The sequence below is a fragment of the Tetrao urogallus genome (assembly GCF_951394365.1).
Source record: "Tetrao urogallus genome assembly, chromosome: 1".
Lineage (NCBI taxonomy): Eukaryota > Metazoa > Chordata > Aves > Galliformes > Phasianidae > Tetrao > Tetrao urogallus.
The window spans coordinates 8,483,419-8,504,230 of NC_136813.1; the positions used below are offsets into that span (position 1 = coordinate 8,483,419).

General features: G+C 38.5%; 1 protein-coding gene across 1 annotated transcript in view; it reads left to right on the forward strand.

The window, feature by feature from the left end:
* Positions 1–229: 229 nt before the first annotated feature.
* TYR (tyrosinase) overlaps positions 230–20,812 on the forward strand; it is a gene marked incomplete at both ends in the record, with an annotated part of 46,151 nt that continues 25,568 nt past the window's right edge. The window contains 2 exons of the mRNA XM_079549106.1: positions 230–1,048; positions 11,601–11,817. Coding sequence (XP_079405232.1) covers positions 230–1,048; positions 11,601–11,817 — 1,036 coding nt within the window. The remainder of the gene's footprint in view (positions 1,049–11,600; positions 11,818–20,812) is intronic.

Here is a 20,812-nt window from a genome sequence, read left to right on the forward strand (position 1 = left end):
TCCACAACATGTGATAGTCAGATTAATCACAGAAGTATATTCTGCGTGTAAATGCATCCAGGGTAGGAATGGGGAAGGACACTGCAGGGTGCACAGTAGCAGAAGTCAGTGGTGAAGCATTCCCAGTTGGGTGGAGAAGTTTCTTTCACACTCAGGTCATTGGAACAGTCAGAGAGAACTCTCCATGCACTGAAGCATAACGCTGATGCTCTCCTGCTGCTCTGTGAGGATGTTTCTGTTTGCCATGGGCTCACTGCTGGTCATCCTTCAGCCGTCCACTGGGCAGTTCCCCAGAGTCTGTGCGAACACACAAAGCTTGCTGAGGAAGGAGTGCTGTCCTCCCTGGGCTGGAGATGGGTCCCCTTGCGGGGAGCGTTCCAACAGAGGAACCTGCCAGCGCATCCTTCTCTCTCAAGCTCCTCTGGGACCACAGTTTCCTTTCTCAGGAGTGGATGATAGAGAGGATTGGCCTTCTGTGTTTTACAACCGGACATGCAGATGCAGAGGCAATTTCATGGGGTTCGACTGTGGGGAGTGCAAGTTTGGCTTCTCGGGACAAAACTGCACTGAAAGGCGACTCAGAACGAGAAGAAACATCTTCCAGCTCACCATCAGTGAGAAGGACAAGTTCCTTGCCTACCTTAACCTAGCAAAGAATATCCCTAGCAAGGACTATGTCATTGCTACTGGCACATATGCTCAGATGAACAACGGCTCCAACCCCATGTTCAGAAATATCAACGTGTATGATCTCTTCGTCTGGATGCATTATTATGCCTCTCGAGACACACTTTTAGGTGGCTCCAATGTGTGGAGGGACATTGATTTTGCCCATGAAGCTCCTGGTTTTCTGCCTTGGCATCGTGCTTTTCTGCTGCTGTGGGAACGTGAGATACAGAAGATAACGGGTGATGAGAACTTCACCATCCCCTACTGGGACTGGCGAGATGCAGAGGACTGTGTAATCTGCACTGATGAATACATGGGTGGCCAACACCCCACCAACCCTAATTTACTCAGCCCAGCATCATTTTTCTCCTCATGGCAGGTAAGGGCAGGCAAAGGGATGAAGGTAAGGGGAGGGTGAGAGGATAGGGCAGAACTAGGGAAAGGGAAAAGGTGATCAAGCTCCAACTATCCAACCTGACTTCAGGTACTTGAGAGAGGTGCAGAATCTGGAGAGAAAGTAAACTGCTTTCCAGATTTTATGTGGATCTTCATTTAGAGTATTCATTCATCTCTCTATCTCTGCTTTGACTGTAGAACATATTTCATTATGAATAAAGATCAGTCTAGAGGGATGAAAGTCATGCTTTTGTTTCCAGGCATGAGCTTTATCAGACTGAATAGGATTGTGTGTGCTGGAGCAGCCAGCTGAGTTAAAGAAATGTTTATGTATGCAAATAGCTAGCAAACAATCACTGCAAAATGGTTGGTGACTGAATGAAGTAAATGGTTCTAAGAAGATCTACTCCTCTCTGTGACTTTCTACATCAAGAGTTAAAACTAGCCAATTAGTCTTGTCTGCTTTCAACATAAATAAGCAAATAAATAAGTAAATAATCCTTAGAGCGTGGAAGAAACATCTGTGCTGTTCACCTCAGTAGTTCAAAAGAAAAATAAGAAGCGATCTTTGTTGCTCAAAGGAAATAAGTAAGTTCGAGAGCTATGCCTTCCACTTACAAACACTGTGAGTTAGTTTGTAAACCAAGATTATATATTTACCTAGGTGATACAGTCTCATATATTCAAACTATACTGTGCTGTTCTAACACTGAGAGCTTCTAGAGTTTATTTGGCTCTTGCTTATTATTATCACAGTGCCTAAAATACAGTAGCAGAGGTCTATTGGCTTCTACAGACGTACTCCATAATGACAATAACAACAGTCCCTTCTGGCACTGAAGTCTATGATTATGTTGGTGTAAATCGAGCTCTGTTCTATTTATTTCTGTACCAACAACCCAAATGAAGATTGAGCAGTGTTAGTGATTTAATGGGAAGTGAAAGAGATACAAGCCAGCAGCTCACTGATATTCTGGCCTTACAGAACAACGACTAACTGGGGCTAGTGGGCTGGTTTTGTGTATTTAATCTTGACTTGTGCCCTCTAAATAATGTGGTCTACGTCTAGTCCTGTAAACTCAAGCATTTCCATCTACTATAACAGACCTATTTGAGGATGTTCTCTGGCACAAATTTTGTATGCATTATATAAATACATATGTATCTAAACATACATACTATGTTAAATGTATGTGTATAATTATATTTAGTTGTCCCCCCTCATAGGTACTTTTCAATGACCATTTCTAGGTGGCTGTTTGTATGAAGTTACACTCTTCAGGAAACTAAGATGTTGTGTTTTATTTTTAGCATAGCTATGGATTATTTCATGCTGTTTGGTCTGATTTTGGACTTGGAGCAAGGAAATGGACTCAGTGATCCTTATAGGTCCCTTCCAATTTGAGATATTCTGCAATGCTGTAATTTGGTCTCAGTGCCCAGGAATATTCCTGGCCACATATATTTTATCCATAGACATAAAATAAATAGAGTCAAAAAACATGTGTTTTGATTTCATATATAAAGATTACCCTTATTTCTAATAGTAGGAATCAAGATGAACTCTACTGACTAAATTGGACTGCATTATCAGAATGAAGTGGATCTGATCCCGGTCTGTGCACAACTAAATAGAGAGTTACAGGAAATGGTACAAGTGTTAACGTGGAATAAATGAAACTAGAATTGAGCTGGCTATATTTGTCAAGTGGAGCTTTTAGTGCAGTGTACTGGATGAGACAACCAAAGCCGTAGGAGGTAGGTTGTATAAAGGAATCAGCAAGCTGCTAGCAACATTTTCTAAAAGCCCTGGAGGGATCGGATAGTTAGATTTAGCTCCCTTTTTCAAAGATATTATTAACCATATCCAAATTCTTAGAACTTCTCCATCCTAGAGATAAGAACCCAAACGCTTTGCCAGTCGCAGTGAATATATTTAAGAATTAGTCAGTTTATAACTTTTCATTTAAGGTTATTGTCGTAGATATATCATGGAAACAAACACATTTTATGAAATCAGTGGCTTTAAAAACACGTATATTTTATAACTTCAGTAGGCACAACAATGAATATTGTTCTATGTTTAAAATGCATTCAGTGTCAGTATCTATGACTGCAATCACCTAAGTTCTTTGATGAAGCTTTCCAAGTCATTTCTGAAAGTGAATGTTTATCACTTATATTTTTCAGTCACTTCTGGAAATGTTATACTTTCCAAAATAGCTTCCAGTTTCCAAAATAGCACAATTTCAAATTCAAAGGGGGTTATTTAACTTTAACATCCACTACCAGCTGCCTTATCCAGGAAAGAATGACCGAGATTGAACAGAGTGACATTTTCAGTCAGTGAGCTTGGGGTGAAGATGCAAAACTAACTGATATTTCTCTATTGGCATTGAATCCAATTTTTAACACTTGCTGACGATGGAATAACTTAGTTGATACAGTTGCTTTAAATAGCAAAAAATAAGAGATTAGAATCTCACTCCAGAAAATTGAGAGGAAACAAACACAGCCTTAACGTCAACCACAAAGCATAGATCTGCTGCAGAATATGTTGATTATCTAAGCTCTGTAGATAAACAAGAGAATTTAAAAAAAAAAAAAAAAAAAAAAAAAAAAGAGAGAGAGAAAGAGAGAGAGGGAGAAGAGGAAGATCCAGAAATGTGGAGGAATTTAGGTTTTTAATAAGCATACAGATTAAAAAGAGAGCAAGAGAAACCTCTTGAATAACGTGTCTGAAATGTAGTGTCCTTTTACAATATTAAGTCTGTTTCTAAAGCATAATGAAACAATGTCTGCTACAGGAGGAAATTCTTCTCAAGATACAGTTATGGAATTGTTTTAAAAAGGCAAAGTGTCTATTTGCAGAACAGCATCTATCTTTTTTTTTTTAATCCCTAAAGAAAGGAGAAAATACTTTATTCCATTGAGAAGTTGCCATGGCAACATGGATACCCATGAATACATGCTGAAATTCTTGCTTTCCCCTTACTTTTATTTGGCACACTGCTGTTACCACTTAGCTGAGTGAATTATCAGTCCACATTTTCCTGATGTTTACCACCTAAGTGAAACTTTTGATTCCTGCCTCTGCTTTAGCCAGAAAGTTTACCAGGGATCTTTAGTGGTTTTGTTTGTTTGCTTCTTTCATACTTCAGAGTGGGTAGAAAGGATTTTCCTATGCTTTCGGATACTTGCTTTTGATGATTCAAATGTTGCATTTAGATTTATTTAGGAGTGCACGGCACCTTTACCAAGTTTTATAATTCCACACCAATTTATCAGAGGGCAAGGTGGGAAATGCAGCTCTTCCATGACATTTTGAGAGTTTTACTGTTTATGTCTATAATTATTCAAGCTAATGAATTTGCTAAAGAAATAATTATGATGGCTTGCTTATATAGAAGTGGGTGAAATTCCACTCTCCTCTTCACCAGAAACAATTTGGGCTGCCCAGAGAGGTTGTGGATGCCCTGTCCCTGGAGGTGTTCAAGGCCAGACTGGATGGGGCCCTGGGCAGCCTGGTTTATCATTAAACGTGGAGGTTGGTGGCCCTGCATGTGGCAGGGGAGTTGGAGATTCGTGATCCCTGAGGTCCCTTCCAACCCTGGCCATTCTGTGATTCTGTGGGGAAATTACTGAAGTCAATGGAGCTACAAATATAAATATAAATAAATAAATACCTAAATAAATTTTAAAAGCCTTCTGCAATTAAATGCAGAATATTTCTGCTGGGATTTAGCATCAGAGTTCTGGGTTTTATCCCCCATGTGCTAGACAATCAATGAGGAAAATAATGCAGGAGAATATAAATGCTGTTTTAGATTTGTAGTTGTGCAACCAGGCTACACCACTGACTTCATCCTCCATCCCTTGAATTTTCTCTCTCCTAAAACAAAAGTTATTTGTGAGAAGTAATTGCATAGTGTGGAGGGCTGCCTACTCTCAGCTGTGGTGGTGCAAGCCTAGAGCCAACTTTTTGATGCAAGCAGTAAGAATTTCCCTTAGCACTTCTTTCTGTATCGTCCTGCAGAACTACAAATGGAAAGATACTACAAATGGGAAATACACTCCGAAAATACCAAATGGATACAAGGCTCTTGAACTAATAATGGCAGTACTTAACATCCATTACTTGGAAATATGACTTTATAAGAAATAATAATTTCTGTTATTCAGGCACTGTTACTTAATTCTAAGCACAGTTTATCACGGAACTGTACTGCTAGTTGAATAATCTGAGGGAATAATTCGAAGCACTGTTTTCTGTCCACCTTTAAAAATGGAAATTGTAGAATGGCTTAGGTTGGAGAGGACCTTAAAGATCAGCACTTCCAATCCCATGCCACATGCTAACAGCCACTGGATCAAGCTGCCCTGAGCCTCATCCAATATAGCCTAGAATGCCTCCAAAGATGGGGCATGCACAACTCTCTGGGCAGCCTGTCCCAGCGCCTCACCATTCTCTGAGTAAAACATTTTTTCCTAACATCTAACTTAAATCTACCTTATTTTAATTTAAAGCCATTCTCTCTTGTCCTATCACTTTTGGACTGTGTGGAAAGTCAGTTCCCCTCTTGCTAGCAAGCACCCTTCAAGTACTGGTAGGCCACAATGAGGTCTCCACAGAACCTTCTCCTCTCCAAGACAAACAGGCCCAACTCCATCAACCTTTCTTCATAGGAGAGCTGCTTTCGTGCTCTGATCATCCTCTGGACCTGCTCCAACACCTCCACATCGTTCCTGTACTGGGCAGCCAAGACCAATACTCCAGCTGGGGCCTCACGAGGGCAGAGGAGAATGGGACAATCACCTTTCTCTGATGCAGCCCAGGATGCAGTTGGCCTTCTGGGCTGTAAGGGCACACTGCTGGCTCATGTCTAGCTTTTTGTCTATCGGGAGTTCCAAGTCCATCTCTGCAGAACTGCTCACAATGAGTTCTTCTCCTATCTGGGATTGCTGCAACCCAAGTGCAACACTCAGCACTTGGTCTTGTTAAACCACATTAGATATCTGTGTGCCCACTTTTCAAGCATGTGCAGGTGATTTCCTGACTCATCATCCTGATTTCTTTTGCTGGAGGATGGAGAGCTCTTGTGCTCTCAGAAAGGCATCCTTAGGGTGCCGCCAGCTATGTTATGTTTCTTTGTCCCCATGTAGAGTTTTCCAGGAGATTTCATCCAACAACTCTTTATGCAACCTGAAGTTCGCTCTCCTGAAGTTCAGAGTCCTGATTCCATTCTTTGCCAAGCGTGAGTTCCTTGAGATCACAGGTTTGACCAGGACATGGTCACTGCAGCCTGGGCTACCTCCAAGCTTAATATCTTTAAAATTCTCCTCTATGTTGGTGAGCAATAGGTCCAGCAGTTCTTCACCTCTTGTCGGTCTGTCCAATACTTGAACTAGAAAGTTATCATTAATGGACTTCTGGGCATTCTGCTCCCTCATAGGGAACAGAGAGGCGACAGGAAAGCAAGAGGGAGCAAGGGAAAGGGTCTGCTCCAGAGGGCTATGGGGATGGAACAGCAGGCACGGCCCCAAGCGGCTGGAGTTCAAGGAGTATTTGGACAGCACTCTCAGACATTGGGTTTGGGTTTGATTCCTTTGTGGAACCCACAGTTGGACATGATAATCCTTGTGGGTTACTTCCCATGTGGGACGTTCTACAGTTCTGTGGAAAAACAAACAAACAAACAAACAAACAAAAAACAATACTCAAAGTTATAGAAATTAACAGCTACTGAATTTCACAAAAAAATGCTTTTTCTTTCTTTTTATTTATTTGTAATTCACTAGAAAAAAATCCTGCCTATAGAAAGATGGGTCTGAGAATTTGTGGTGGATACAGATACAGCAACACAGAGAGGGCACAACTTGGAGACAGAGAGATCAGGGAATCACAGTCTATTGAGCCAGAAAGACTTTATGAATATTGCAGCCCTAATTGATACCAGAGTTTTCTACTCCTCCCCAGCAACATTTTGAAGTGTTGAGTGCAATGTAAGTTATCCACCAGTTTTGGGCTGCCTCTGAGCAAATAGACAAAACTCATGAACTTCTTCTGGAGGCTGAGAAAATACCTTGCAGGGCCTGGGTTTGTTTTAGAGCTGCCACTTTACATTTGTCTCATCTATTTGTAGCCTTCAGTATCATAGCTCTTCCAGTTAATGCTTATGCTGGAAGGGTCACAGTGATAATTAATGACTTTTCACTTGCATAAAGAATGCATATAAAGGTTTTTAGAGTTTCTTCACAAAGTTTTAGTTTACAAATTTTCTTTTTTCTTTGTCTATTTTATCTTCTCATTTCTGCTAACATTCAGGAGTACATTAAGAATTAAGTATAAATATACACGATCTCTTAGAAACCATTTGGGCTGCTATAGACACAGCACCTGCTAAAGTGCTGCCTATAAAAGTAAGCTCCCAAAGTACAGTTTGTTCTATTGTAGATTTGGGGATTTCCGTGTATTTTTCCTCTTTGGTGAAGAAAATGCCTGAGCTTTGCCATTTAATTAAGATTAGATTATGTCTTACAATTATGCCTACTAACCATGTCTCTCAATGCCACATCTCCACATTTTCGGAACACCTCCAGAGTCAATGACTTCACTACCTCCATGGGCAGCCTGTGCCAGTGCATAAACAGTCTTCCTGAGAAGAAATTTTTCCTAATGTTCAACCTGAACCTCTCGCGGTGCAACTTGAGGCCACTCCCTCTAGTCCTATCTCTAGTTACGTGGGAGAAGAGACCAATCCCTACCTCACCACAACCTCCCTTTCAGCTGGTTGTAGAGAGTGATAAGGTCTCCCCTCAGATTCCTCTCCTCTGGACTGAACAATCCCAGTTCCCTCAGTTGTTTCCCAAAAGATTTGTGCTCCAGACCCCTCACAGCTTCGCTGCCCTTCTCTGGACACGCTCCAGGTCCTCAATGTCTTTCTTGTAATGAGGGACCCAAAACTCAACACAGTACTGGAGATGTAGCCTCACCAGAGCTGAGTACAGAAGGATGACCAACTGCACCAAAGGACAGCTTGGAAATGCCTATTTCTCACCCCTGAGAGAGGCACGATGTGCCTCACAGGCAAGTGGTTGCTCTGGCTGCACTCCAAAGTGTTATTTTATGCGTATTAAGCTGGAGCATAGAACCACAAAAATGTTCTGATACATCTTCCAGACAAGGGTAGATCTGTGGTTTGTGGGCTCATAGGAGGAACAGAGTTAGGAACTGGCTCTCTGAGGAAGCAGTATGCAGAGGTGCAGATTCAATTCTTACAGGCTGCACTTCCTCAACAACCAAAGGAATTTCAGACCACTTTTTCAGTGAGCAGCCATTTCAATACCCAATAAAATTATTCACCAACTTTTCCAGGTGTATGTTACTTTTCAGGTATATGTTACATGTACTGCATGTCTCTGTGTAATAAGCAAAAATAATTTGTCACTCAAAACTCCAAAGCTTTGAGTTTAAAAGTGGTAGATAAAAGACTGAACTTTGCCAAAAGCAATTCCTTTTACTTCAGCCCAGGGGCTGGCCTGTGCAAGCAGGAGCAAACTAAACAGCAGCAATGCTTCTGCACATTTACAGCCTGTTTTCTAAGAAATGATACAAAGAGCTGTGCAGAAGATCTCAGCTGCAGTGCACCAAGGGATTTTTTTTTCTTTTTTTCTTTTTTTCTTTTTTTCTTTTTTTCTTTTTTTTTTTGACACGAAGCCCATGAATGTTGCTGTGCATTCTGGACTGCCATCTACTGGTGTTTGCTCTGCTTATTGCTTACATAAGTTGTTCCTCAGAGAATCTTTGTAACGATTTCTGTGTAGCCAGTGGATTTGTGCATACAGACGCTGGGTGCAGTTTGAATGTGAGGCTTTGTTCAGAGTGAACAGAGACATTTGCTCAGAACTGTTCAAAAATGGAATACAAAATGTGTTTAAAGAGCATTTTTTTAGTAGAAAGACCTCATACTGAAAGGGAAAAAAAAGGCAATGCTATGACCTATTTTGTGTAAACATTATGCAGATTAAATCCAGAAGGATAAAAAAAGATGCTTTTGACTGCCCTATGTGCTGTTACTACTAACACTTCACCTGACTGATAAAACAGCAAATAATATTTTCAGGATAGAACTATAACTTGTAACACCTAAATCACACCCTTATGGAAAAGCACCCAAGCTCATTTTACAGCCAGACTTCAATGTTTGGTTCAGGGCAGGCAAGGCGCAGTTACTTTCACTTACAGGCACTTTCATTCCTGCCCCTAATGTGGGCATTTCATGATCATTCACTACCAGATACGTTACAGCATCTTGCTTCTGTTTACTTGGTCAGTTAAAAAGGGCTACACAGAGACACAAATTGAATAAAAAAATAACACTTTAGGCATTTATAAGCCTCCTAACATTGAGTGTAATTAAATCACACTAAAAACAAACAAACAAAACAACGGGGCCATGTTCTTTCGTTTAGATATATTTGAACTCATGCTTGAAGGCTCCCTGAGTGTCTGAGATGCCAGTTGTGAAAGCAATGCATGATTCCTCTTTATGATGAGTGGGGTTATATCTCTGGGTAGTGGGCAGAGGATGAAAAGACAAGAGATGACAAGGCAGCAAAGCCAGGAGAACTCTACAAACGGACTGGAGAAAACCAAGGTGGAAAGAAAGCTTTTGTGATTGCAGTTTCTGAGCCAAGTGCTGACTGGGAAAAAGAGTTGAGGTCCACCAGGCAAGGCTCACCAGTTTTCTTCACTAGTGCATTTATAGGGACTTGAGATTGTGCATTCTTTATAAGCAAAAAAAATTACTGTAACATCTCCCACATGAATCATCCCCCTGCTTTCCTTTTAACTTTGGTTGAACTTCATCAGAGTAATGAGAAAACAGTCATCAAAACAGCTGTGTAGCTATGCTTTGTGTTTTCAAGTGTAGGTCTCTCTATCTTGCTACCCCTTCCTTCTCGGTGAAATCTGAAAATAAATTTCTTGGAAGCACAATCCTTGGGAGATCTGCCAAAAGAAATTGAGTTCTGTGCATGTTAAACCCTGATGGACAATCACCTTCATCCTCCAAGGGCACCTTAGCAGTTTTAATATACCAGGGCAAATTTCAGTTATCAGAGCAGTCTCAATGGATAAATTTCTCTGATAAGCTTTCTTATCTCAAAAAAAAAAGAAAAAGAAAAAGAAAAAAAAAAGAGGAATTTATTCATGAGATTCATATGATTCATATTCATAAGAAGCTTATCATTTAAGAGCTCCAGATCCTTAAGAAATCTAGGTTTTATCACCAGTCCTGTCACACATTTTCTATGTGGACAAATCAGTTAGGAAATTATTCTTCTCTTCTCATCTCCTTCCAGTCTTCCAAAAGTTTGTTAGGCTGTGAAGCAGGTTGCTTTTGACTCTGTCTTAAGTGACTTCAGAGGCATATCCATGCCTCCAGGGTGCGATTCATCCCACCCTAATGCAGGAACAGAACATTAAGCAGAACATTTAATTTTGCTTTCCTTGCTAACTGCAGTCCAGAGACTGTTCCCACATTGATTTTTTTTACACATTTTCTTTCACTGTCTTGTGAAAGTGGAGAGAGCTTGGCACCCCTGGAAGTAAGTACATCTCAGTTACCAGACATCTGGTTTGGGAGGGCTGAATAACACTCTGGAGATGCTTCTCTCTATTGATTGCACAGGTTGCCCTAAAGTGTTTCTTCATTCCTGGCAATTTGTACACAATTAGCAGTGGCAAAGGAAATCTCCCATTCACTTCTTTCCATCATGGAGAACCTCACGTTCCTCCACCTCATTCAATGCAAATATGGTGCTTTCACACACATTCTCCATTGTTTCAGTTGATGAAACAAGGATACACTCCCAGGATGAAAAACTTTTGAATGTTAATACTTTTCCAATATCCATGAAAACAGCACCTCAGATTTTGATATATGTGCATCTTCTTGTGAAGAACATGGTATTTTCTCATTTTGTACATAAAAAGTCATCAAGATACAGTGAAACTAAGTGATTTGTCCATTTAGTTTGACAAAGCACAGATAGATATTTTCAGACCAAATTACAATTGTTTTCATGTTCCAAGTCAACAATTTTCTCCTTTACTGCATACGGAGACAAGTCCATAATTATGGCTTTGTTCAGTAGTCTGTTGAAGCCAAAAGCCTCCTTTTTGCAACTGCAGCAAAAGGTTTAACTCCGTTTGAATCCTGCTGCACTGATTGATAACACTGAATTTAGCTTTCATGAGTTTCCAAGTGCAAAAAAAGGTGATACATTATCCCACATGGACAGTCATTGGTGCATTATTTCAAAATTTGCACCATAGTAGGGTGATGTTTTCCATGAAACATCTTCTTATATTAAGATATTACATAGACAATTGTAAATATATATTCTTGCAACAGCCTTACTGTATCATACATTTCCTTCACCTCTTCCTAATATAGTAATTAAAGTATCTCTTTGTTTGTTTTCATTTTTTTTTTAACTGCAACTTTGCTAATAGAAAGTGTTTTGTACAGGTAATCTGCACTCGATCTGAAGAGTACAACAGCCAACAGGCTTTATGCAACGCCACTACTGAAGGGCCTATACTTCGAAATCCTGGAAACAATGACAAATCAAGGACCCCAAGGCTCCCGTCTTCATCAGAAGTTGAATTTTGTCTGTCACTCACTCACTATGAATCTGGATCCATGGATAAAATGGCCAATTACAGCTTCCGAAACACTTTGGAAGGTAACGCTTCACTCTGCTATGACATTTCTGTCAGTAACCTGATTGTCTCTAGGATTAGAGCTTTTAAATTTTAGATGTTTTTAGCTAATTTCGTTATGCACACTCATAATTATATAGCATAATATACTATAATGTAAAATTGTATAAATATATATTGTATTATGCCATATATAATTATAAAATAATAATAATTATTAAATAAGTATTATATATAATACTTACTCCTATCAACATACAGGAAGTACCATGTTAAAAATATTGAAAGCACAGACTAGACCAGACCCTAAATCCATCTATTATGAGACATTGTTTCAACAATAGTCAGTACCAGGCACAGAAATATATCTGCATAAAAACAGATAAAAACAGATAATCTAATAACCTACTTTCCCATGATTGCAACCAAGTCCATGCAGACTGCAGGATTATCCTGAGTCTGTCTTCCAGGGACTGTGCTGAATGTCAAGGGTGAAAGAAGATGCTGCCACTTGGGTTGTGTAGATGCATTCAGCAACTCGTAGTAGCTTCACCCCAGAATCCAAGGACTAAGGATGACATTATACCTTGAACATTAATCATACAATCACAGAATGGTTTGGATTGGAAGAGACCTTTAAGATCATGTAGTTCCAATCTTCTGCTACAACACCTCCCTCTAGACCAGGTTGCTCACAGTTCCATCCAGCCTGGCCTTGAATGTTCCACAGAGGGGGCATCCACAACCTCACTGGGCAACCTGTTCCAGTGTCTCATCACTCTCACAGTAAAGAATTTCTTCCTGAAATCTAGTCTAACTACAGCACCTTTTGCTGAAGTGTTTAGTTATTCATCTCAGTTATCTAATTAGCCAATCCACTATAAAGGTTCCTAATTTGCTGATAAACGAGGATTCTTTTGTAAATAGAATTGTTATTCTTAATTATCTATTGACCCAATCTCTTTCAAAACTTGCTAAATTGCTAGTAAACAAGGCTAGCACATTATAGTTACCAAAAAACATTACTTCCCTGCTGTATTATTTATCTGCTGAATCAAATTGGCCATATTTTCATTGATATGCCAGAGGTTTTACTTGCAAGGAAGCCACAAGGACCAAAAAATACGGTATAGACTTTGGTGTGAGGATAACAAAGCAAAGCTTTTAATTGTCTGGTATTACTCTTGATGCAGTATGCAATGCCATAAAGGGGAAAAAAAAAAAAAAAAAAAAAAAAAAAAAAAAAAAAAAAAAAAAAAAAAAGAATCTGTTTCAGTACTAAAAAAAGGTTAAAAAAAGTGAAATATGCATTCTGAAAACAAAAGAAAATAAAGATATTTATTGACTCCAGCTCTGAACAGTTTTTGTTGACAGTTGTGGTTTTTACATTTGAGAAAAAAAAAAAAAAAAAGTTCAGGAAACAAAAAGGTGGCATAACTTTCTATACATTTTTCTCCACAACATATATGAATAAATGTGAAGAGTAAAAATGGAAAAGTAGAGAAAAGGGAAATGAAATAAACAAGACAAAAAATCATGAGTGTTGCTGTTAGTATTGTAAACAAAGCCAAAGGCACAGTGTATAGAGCCATAGAATCAAAATGGACCCTTCACTTTCAAAGGCTTAATTTCAGAGTTATAACTACTCATTAAATTGTACCTTGACCTGAGGAAGCACATACCTCTCCCAAAGAGGAAGCCAGGAAGTTATTTAAATTCTAAAACCAGAATCAGGGTTTTTGTCTGATTAATTTATCATTCTTTTCTCTTGCCTCTGTCACATTACTGTCATGGCAGTCATGGCTGATCTTTATTAATATACTAGAGTCATCAGCCAAGCACACTATGAAGAGACCATGTTTTATCTGAACTGTGGCAATGTCTCTACATCCTGAAGAAACACTCGTAGATCAAATTTTCCTCCAAGTGAGCTTTCCTGTTCTGTATAACAAATCTCTAGAACCGGAAGAATGTTCATATTTCTACTGAGATTGTGAAGCTCCAGCTTATTATCACTAGGCTAGGCACCAATGAGCTCTCATGGATTTACCGTGATTTAGATAATTCCTCCTATAAACCTGGGACAAAACGACATGTCCTTGAGGATGAACACAAGCCAGATATGATCCAGAAGCTTAGGTAGTTACAGAAGTAGCATATATTATCTTGGACATAGCTTTGCATGACCTCTGGATGCATCCATTTAGCCTATAGCCAGGATAGAGTGAATTTATATCTTTTTTTTTTTTCAGTCCATCGAGATGTGCGTGCATAATAGCCTTTTTAGAGTGCCTGAATGATTCCCCCAATGTAGTTCAAAGAGCAAAGAAGAGAGATGGAGCAATTTTCTGTAGCAATGGGGAAGGCCCTTTGCAAGTCCTAGGATCAATGTGGAGGAAGGCTAAGAGGATGCACTACAGTAAGAAAAAGCTCAGTGGGAACAGATTGAGACAATAAATGTCCTGTCCTTGGACATTCCATAGATGTGAAACCAAAAGCAAAACTCCAACTCAGTACTACAATTCTCTCTCTACCAGGGGAAATCCTGTTAAGAAAGTAATGTTTCCTGTTGTCCAACTCCCAGTGCCCTTACCATATTGTTTTATAACTTTAATAGCCTAGCTGAAGGAGCTCTATCTACGGTTCTCCAGAGCTGTTATGAAAGAAAATGAAGTTCAATAGAGTGCAGAAATAGCTCCTCCTTGTAGCCTGAACTATCTATAAAACCAGCTAGTCCTAAAATCTGTTCGGTGTTTGTTTCATAAAAGGCATTTTTAACTCATTCTCCTGAAAATTATTACAAAAAATTGCTGAAGAATAGGACATTCCTTTCCCATACAACTATCATTACCCTCTTTAGTGCTTCCACAAGCACAAAATTGTTTCAGACAATTGGTTTTAGTTTTTAATTAAGATTCTGCTTCAAGAGCACCTTCAGGTTTTTCTCTGAGTGTATTCCTCATTCTCTTAAAATGCATTAAAATTGAAAAGTAACAGTAATTAAAAAACTGAGAGTTCCAGAATACTACCCAGATCTTGTCCATCAAATTGAGTTACTGCCTTCCTGTCTGCGAAAGTTGAATAGGATATGTAATACAAGACTTCTGAATACTCTGAGAACTTTTCTATTCCAATATGGAGTTAACTTGTTTTAAGACACTTTTTTTTTTCCCATTGAGATTATTTTTAATCTGAATTATTTTGACACTTAAGTTTACACCTCAGGTCCATAAACATTTCAGTTTATTCAACTAAAGACAGTGAAGTGCAGTACCTCGTCAAAAATACATGCTAAGATTGAAACAGACAGTAGGAAGTCCTTTACTAAAAAAAAAAAAAAAAAAAAAAAACCACCACCACCAACAAAAAACTCACAATGAATAGATACATTTTGGTAGCTCTTTTCTTACAAATGATCTGCTTCACTTTTTGTTACATACAGATGCCAAAATGAGACTGCTAATTTGCTTCCGTTGTGCTGTACTGTAATGGCATTCTCACACATTTGCTAACAGTTCATAGATCCTAGCATTTATTTCCTTCTTTTAAATCCTTCTTTACTGGTTTACCCAAGTTTGTGCCGATACAACTAAGGTCAAATTCTAATTTCTTCTAGATCCAAAGTAAATCCAAAGTAACTCCCTTTACTTAGTGGTGCTACTTTAGATTTACAAAAGATGAGCAGAACCAAGCCAATGATTCTAATGGAGTGGCTCTTGATTTACACCCATGTGAGATTTACTCCTCAACTTTAGTTCTGTAATGGAAAACAGCTGTGGTCACTTAAAGATGAAACCAGAGTATTCCAGATTTAGACATCATGCACTTCTGGACAAAACTTCATGCCCTTCCATGTCTGAGCATCCATGTGAACTGGAATAAGCACATTTTGACCATCTAAGAGGTAGTCATCAGCACCACACTGAATCCATGTTTGCCTGAGAGATAACACTGCTATGCAGACACAACTGATGTCAATTATGAGTAACCACAACAAATATGATCAGCTAAGGTCAATACAGTCTGTTAAAACAACCAACTAGTAGAACTGAACACTCAGGATGTCCTCTTACTCTGAAACAGTAGTTTCTACTTTGAAAAACAGTGGATTAAAAGCAGGTGGCATATTTTTCCTTGGAGGTAATATTTTACTTAGGATTTGTTGAACAAAGGTCCTAAGTGGAAAACACTACTGACTTCATCAGACGCATCTTGGATGCAAGAAGAGTACAGAAAATCAGTTGATATTATAAGCCATAGGTGACGATCAGCTGACTGTAAATTAAGATTTGGGCTTCTTTGTGTAGGTCAGCTTTAATGTGACACGTTCTAAGAATTAGAGGTAGTCAAAAAAATACTTTTTTTCCACATGTAAGATGAGTATATTCATGGCAATTTCAAATGAAGATCAGTGCCTCTTAAATTTTCCACAAATGGGTAAAACAATATTCTTCAGATTCTAAAACTCTATATCACTTTGATTATTCATGAATTAACTCAGGACACATAGTATCAAGTGCCATAGCAGTCCGTCGTCTGACACAATTATGTATTGTTACTCTTGTCCTGTCATGAAATAATGGAACAGAACATCAAGCACTTCAAAATGTAATTTCAGTTTAATAGAACATCCTGTAAGATCCTATCCCGTGAGATATTTTCATCTGGAAAACTTTTCTCAGTATTCTCACTGTAATCCATATAGCTAACAAAAAATGGTTTCTCAAAATGAAGTTTTCCAGCAGAAAACTTCTAATTAAAAAAGTTTTAGCCTACAGCCAACATCTCTCATCCGGCTTAAATTCTCAACCTCTGAGTAAAGCTGGGCTGCACATTGAGAAAGTGCTATCAAGTCACAGAGAGTCCTGAACAGATAACCAGAAAGACTGTTCATCTCAGATCACAGTGAAGTTCTACAAGAATCATTATAAGTAAAAACCCTAGGTGGTGGTGTGGTCTAAATTAGATAATCACAAACTTTCATTTGCTACAGCCCTTTAGTCCAAATTCTGCAGATCTTGCAGTTGCTTCACTTTAGAGTGGTTACAATAATAACATTGCTTGAGAAAATATGTTTCCAATTACTGAAAGTCTCCACCACTGTAAGTCAGAAGAACACCACTAGCTTCAAAGACCTGTAAGGATATGGCCTTAAAATTTTTATATCTGTATCTTCTTTCCTGTTTTATGGCATGTGCATCTGTCTGTCCTGAGCTTCACCCAAATGTAGAAACCCTTATTAAAGTGTCATGCCTGTCCAGAGTGGCACTATGTGTATCAGTCAGCTGCACTTGGATATGCAATATGCAGAGCAGAATTTGGCCTTTAAAGTCCCTGATGCCCCAATAACAGGCCTAGAAAGTCATACAAAACTATATTATATTTTTTAAGAAAGTTTTGAGGTTTAAAAACAAAACAACAATAAATATTTCACAGACATCAGTAGTATCACAGAGGTTAGGCAGTCCGTTAAAATAATCAGAGAAGAAAGGACTTCTGGAATGGTTCACCCGTTTCTGTAGCACTGAAGGCTTCTAATGCTCTCCAAGGTCTGCATACCCTTCACTAAACATACTTACAGCACTTCAGACAGTGGCAAATGAGCACTTGAGGGAAACAGTACCTGCTTGAAATACATAATGTTTGATAGATTATACAGGAACGTCTGTGGACTCTGACATTAGACAGTAAAATCTAAAGTTAGTATAGTTAAATTCTCTATTAAAAGACATATACTTAACTTACTGCATTTTTAATGAGAACCACCTATATATCATCCTAAAAGAGTTAGGCAGCCTTAATTGTGAGTGACATGATTAGCTCCTCCTATAATAAACTTTGGGCTAAATTCTCATCTGATTTAATTTAGCCTGGTTCTATTGAAGTTGCTTCAACTTCATTGAATCATTGTTACTGATCTACAAGGTTATAAGTAGGAGCAGAATCACATTTATAATCACTTACAAATATGATTCTTCTCTCACTAAAATCACTGGTAACACTTCAAGTCTCTTCAGTGATGTATGCCCTACTGGCTATTTCTAATACACCATAATTAAATGAGAACGTAGAAGGATGTCTGAGTGATTCAGCTTTCTATACTGGCTGGATGATTTAATAGCTCACTACCACCTAATTCTCTGTGCAATTTCCTCAGTCCTCTAGCCAGTCACTCTCACCACCTTTTGGTACTGAGAATCATTGCATAAGATACTGCATGCGTATTCTGTCAGTTCAGTGAGTTAACTCAGTTCACAGAAGGGTTAAGAACAGCTGCATTCAGTACATGGGGGAGGATGGGCACACGCACCATAATGCAAAACAGGTGGAAGGAGCTGCCCTGTTCACAGGCAGTGATATCAGTTTGCCTGAAAGAAAAGATTAATATCCAGACAAATAAAATGAATTAATATCAAACTACAGTTTTATTCCTGCTAGCTTTAATGTTTGTATGGACTTTCCTAACTTCTCATGGCGCACCTTTGAGAATGACTAAATGCACCCCAATTAACTGGGAGATGGGATGTTGGGGTTATTAAAAGCATCCCAGTTACTTGTGAGCATATGATCATTGCAATAAATTGCTGAAATTCAGAAGTTTCATGAAAGTTGACTAGAGCCAGAATGTTCTGTATATTTTTTTCTAAAATATTAGATAAAGTATTTGCAGTGCATTAAGAAATTTTTGAAAGTATCTAATGTCTGATACAAAACATACAATCATAGAACGGCTTAGGTTGGAAAGAACCTTAAAGATCATCAAAATCAAGTTGGAAGTTGGAAGTTGATGATCTTTGGAGTCCCTCACAGTTAGTTTGGGAGGGACCCCAAGGATCATGAAGTTCCAACTTGAGCTTGATGATCTTTAAGGTCCTTTCCAACCTATGCCATTCTATGATTCTATGATCAAATTCTAGGATCTATGATCAAATTCTATGATCAACCCTGCAATGGGTTGCCAACCACTAGATCTCCTGCAATGGGTTGCCAACCACTAGATCTGTCCTTCTGCCTAGACCCTACACAAATCTATCTTACCTTCAGTATATTATAATGCAGCTGAATGTAAGTAAAAGAGTAGTTTCAGAATGATATACATATGCATCTTTTTCAGTTAAGATTCACAGAGATTCCCTGGTAAGGAGTATTGCTAAATCAACTAACTCCACTCCAGTGGTCACACACTATAGCTACCTGTAAGCAAGGCCAAAATTGTTGCAATCAATTCCTATCAATTCTGGTCAAAATGTCAACATGCATTATTCTTCACAGCACCTTTAGAGATATATTTTATTCTGTTTTATTTTTTAATTTTTTTTTTTTTTTGGCTAGGTGGCAACTAGGTAGTATAGCACTCCCTATCAGACAACTTCCTGTGGACAAGATTTTCCCTTTGAGAAATTCTGCCCATGTTTATGCTCCCATGCATCATCTTCAATAATCCTGTTCCACTTTGGATGTACTTGACACTTGCAGTTATCTGTAAGCATTAACATGATTGTTGCTCTCTCCTAAATCCAGATTTACCTTACCTTGAAGTCTTTTCATCATCAGCCGACTCTACTTCTTCCAACTCTCCTGATTATGTTTTCTTCTCTGAATTACTTCGAATTTCTTGAAATGTTTTTCATAATATTGCCATGAAAAAGATAGACAGTTATTATTGTATATTGATTCTTAGGTGTCACAGGGTGTATTTGACCCTTAGTGTAATAGATAGGCTTCATTTAGTATATAGTGCAGTATTGAAAAATGCTGCCCTGAGATACAGTGGATCCCCGTCCCTGGAAGCATTCAAGGTCAGACTGGACAAGGCTCTGAGGAACCTGATCAAGCTGTAGGTGTCTGTTCATTGCAGGGGGTTGGACTAAATGGCCTTTAAAAATCCTTTCTCACTCAAATGCTTCTACAATTCTATGAAAATTCTCCAGGACTTTTCACCAAAAGATTTTGCTTGAAGACGTTGCTAGACAAGGCAAAGCCTCATAAGGGAATTTAGAAGCACGAAGAGGTGAAAATAGCCCACCAGCAGATCATTCTCGGTGTCTAATAGTCAAGTTTCCAAACTGACAGAATGTTATTTAGTAATAAAACATCAATGGCCACGTGTCAATCAATACCTTCTGTGAATCAAGAATTTCCCAGAGAGTTTTCTCTTTTTCCCATCTTTGATAAAATGTGACAATATTGGGAAAACACAGAGCAGCAGCACAATATGCATACTGCTCAAAGCCCTTTTTATTGGATTACTGATTTTTAAAGATGTTTCAATATCCCTACATTATGTTTTCTCATCCTACAACATAAAGAAATTGTGATAATATGACACCTTTGTGAACCAAATCAGAGATGGCAGTAGGGCTAGCATCAGGTTAAGATGTTTTCTTACAGAAAACCAGAGAAGTTCCACGTGGTTTAGCTGACTTTGATTTTGAGTCCTTAAAATTAGGGAGGAGGCTTGTCTGTTACGATGCTCAGAAAAGGTTACCAGCACCAAAGCTGGTGTGTGGGGAGGCTACCACACCAGATCAGAAATTCAGGGTTTGCTCTGTGTGACCTACTTGTAAAGCCTGTATTCTAGGAGAGATTCAAAATAACAGCAGTCCACAGACTTTCATGCTCAAGAGGGAAGGTGAAAGAAGATCATCAATTGATTATTAACCATATACACATGCATTAATATTTTACTAATTATTTACAAACCCCTTTTGTAAAGATATAGCATGTATTGCATTGTCTCCTTTGAATTAAAGAATGAGTTCTGTAGAGATAAGTGATATTAAATGGCTGCATATATGATGAGATACACTAGCCTGTTGTACCTTAGAAATACCTAAGGATAGAGAAAAAAATGAAAAGAAAAAAAAAGAGTAAGTTTAATGTGAATAAACATACATGCATAAACACCTGCAGGAATTAGGTTTCCTTTTTACAGTCACACAGGATGGATGTAGAAATTTAAAAATATAAACCAATTAAGCAGTACATTTGCTGACATGCTGCATTAGCTACATGGCA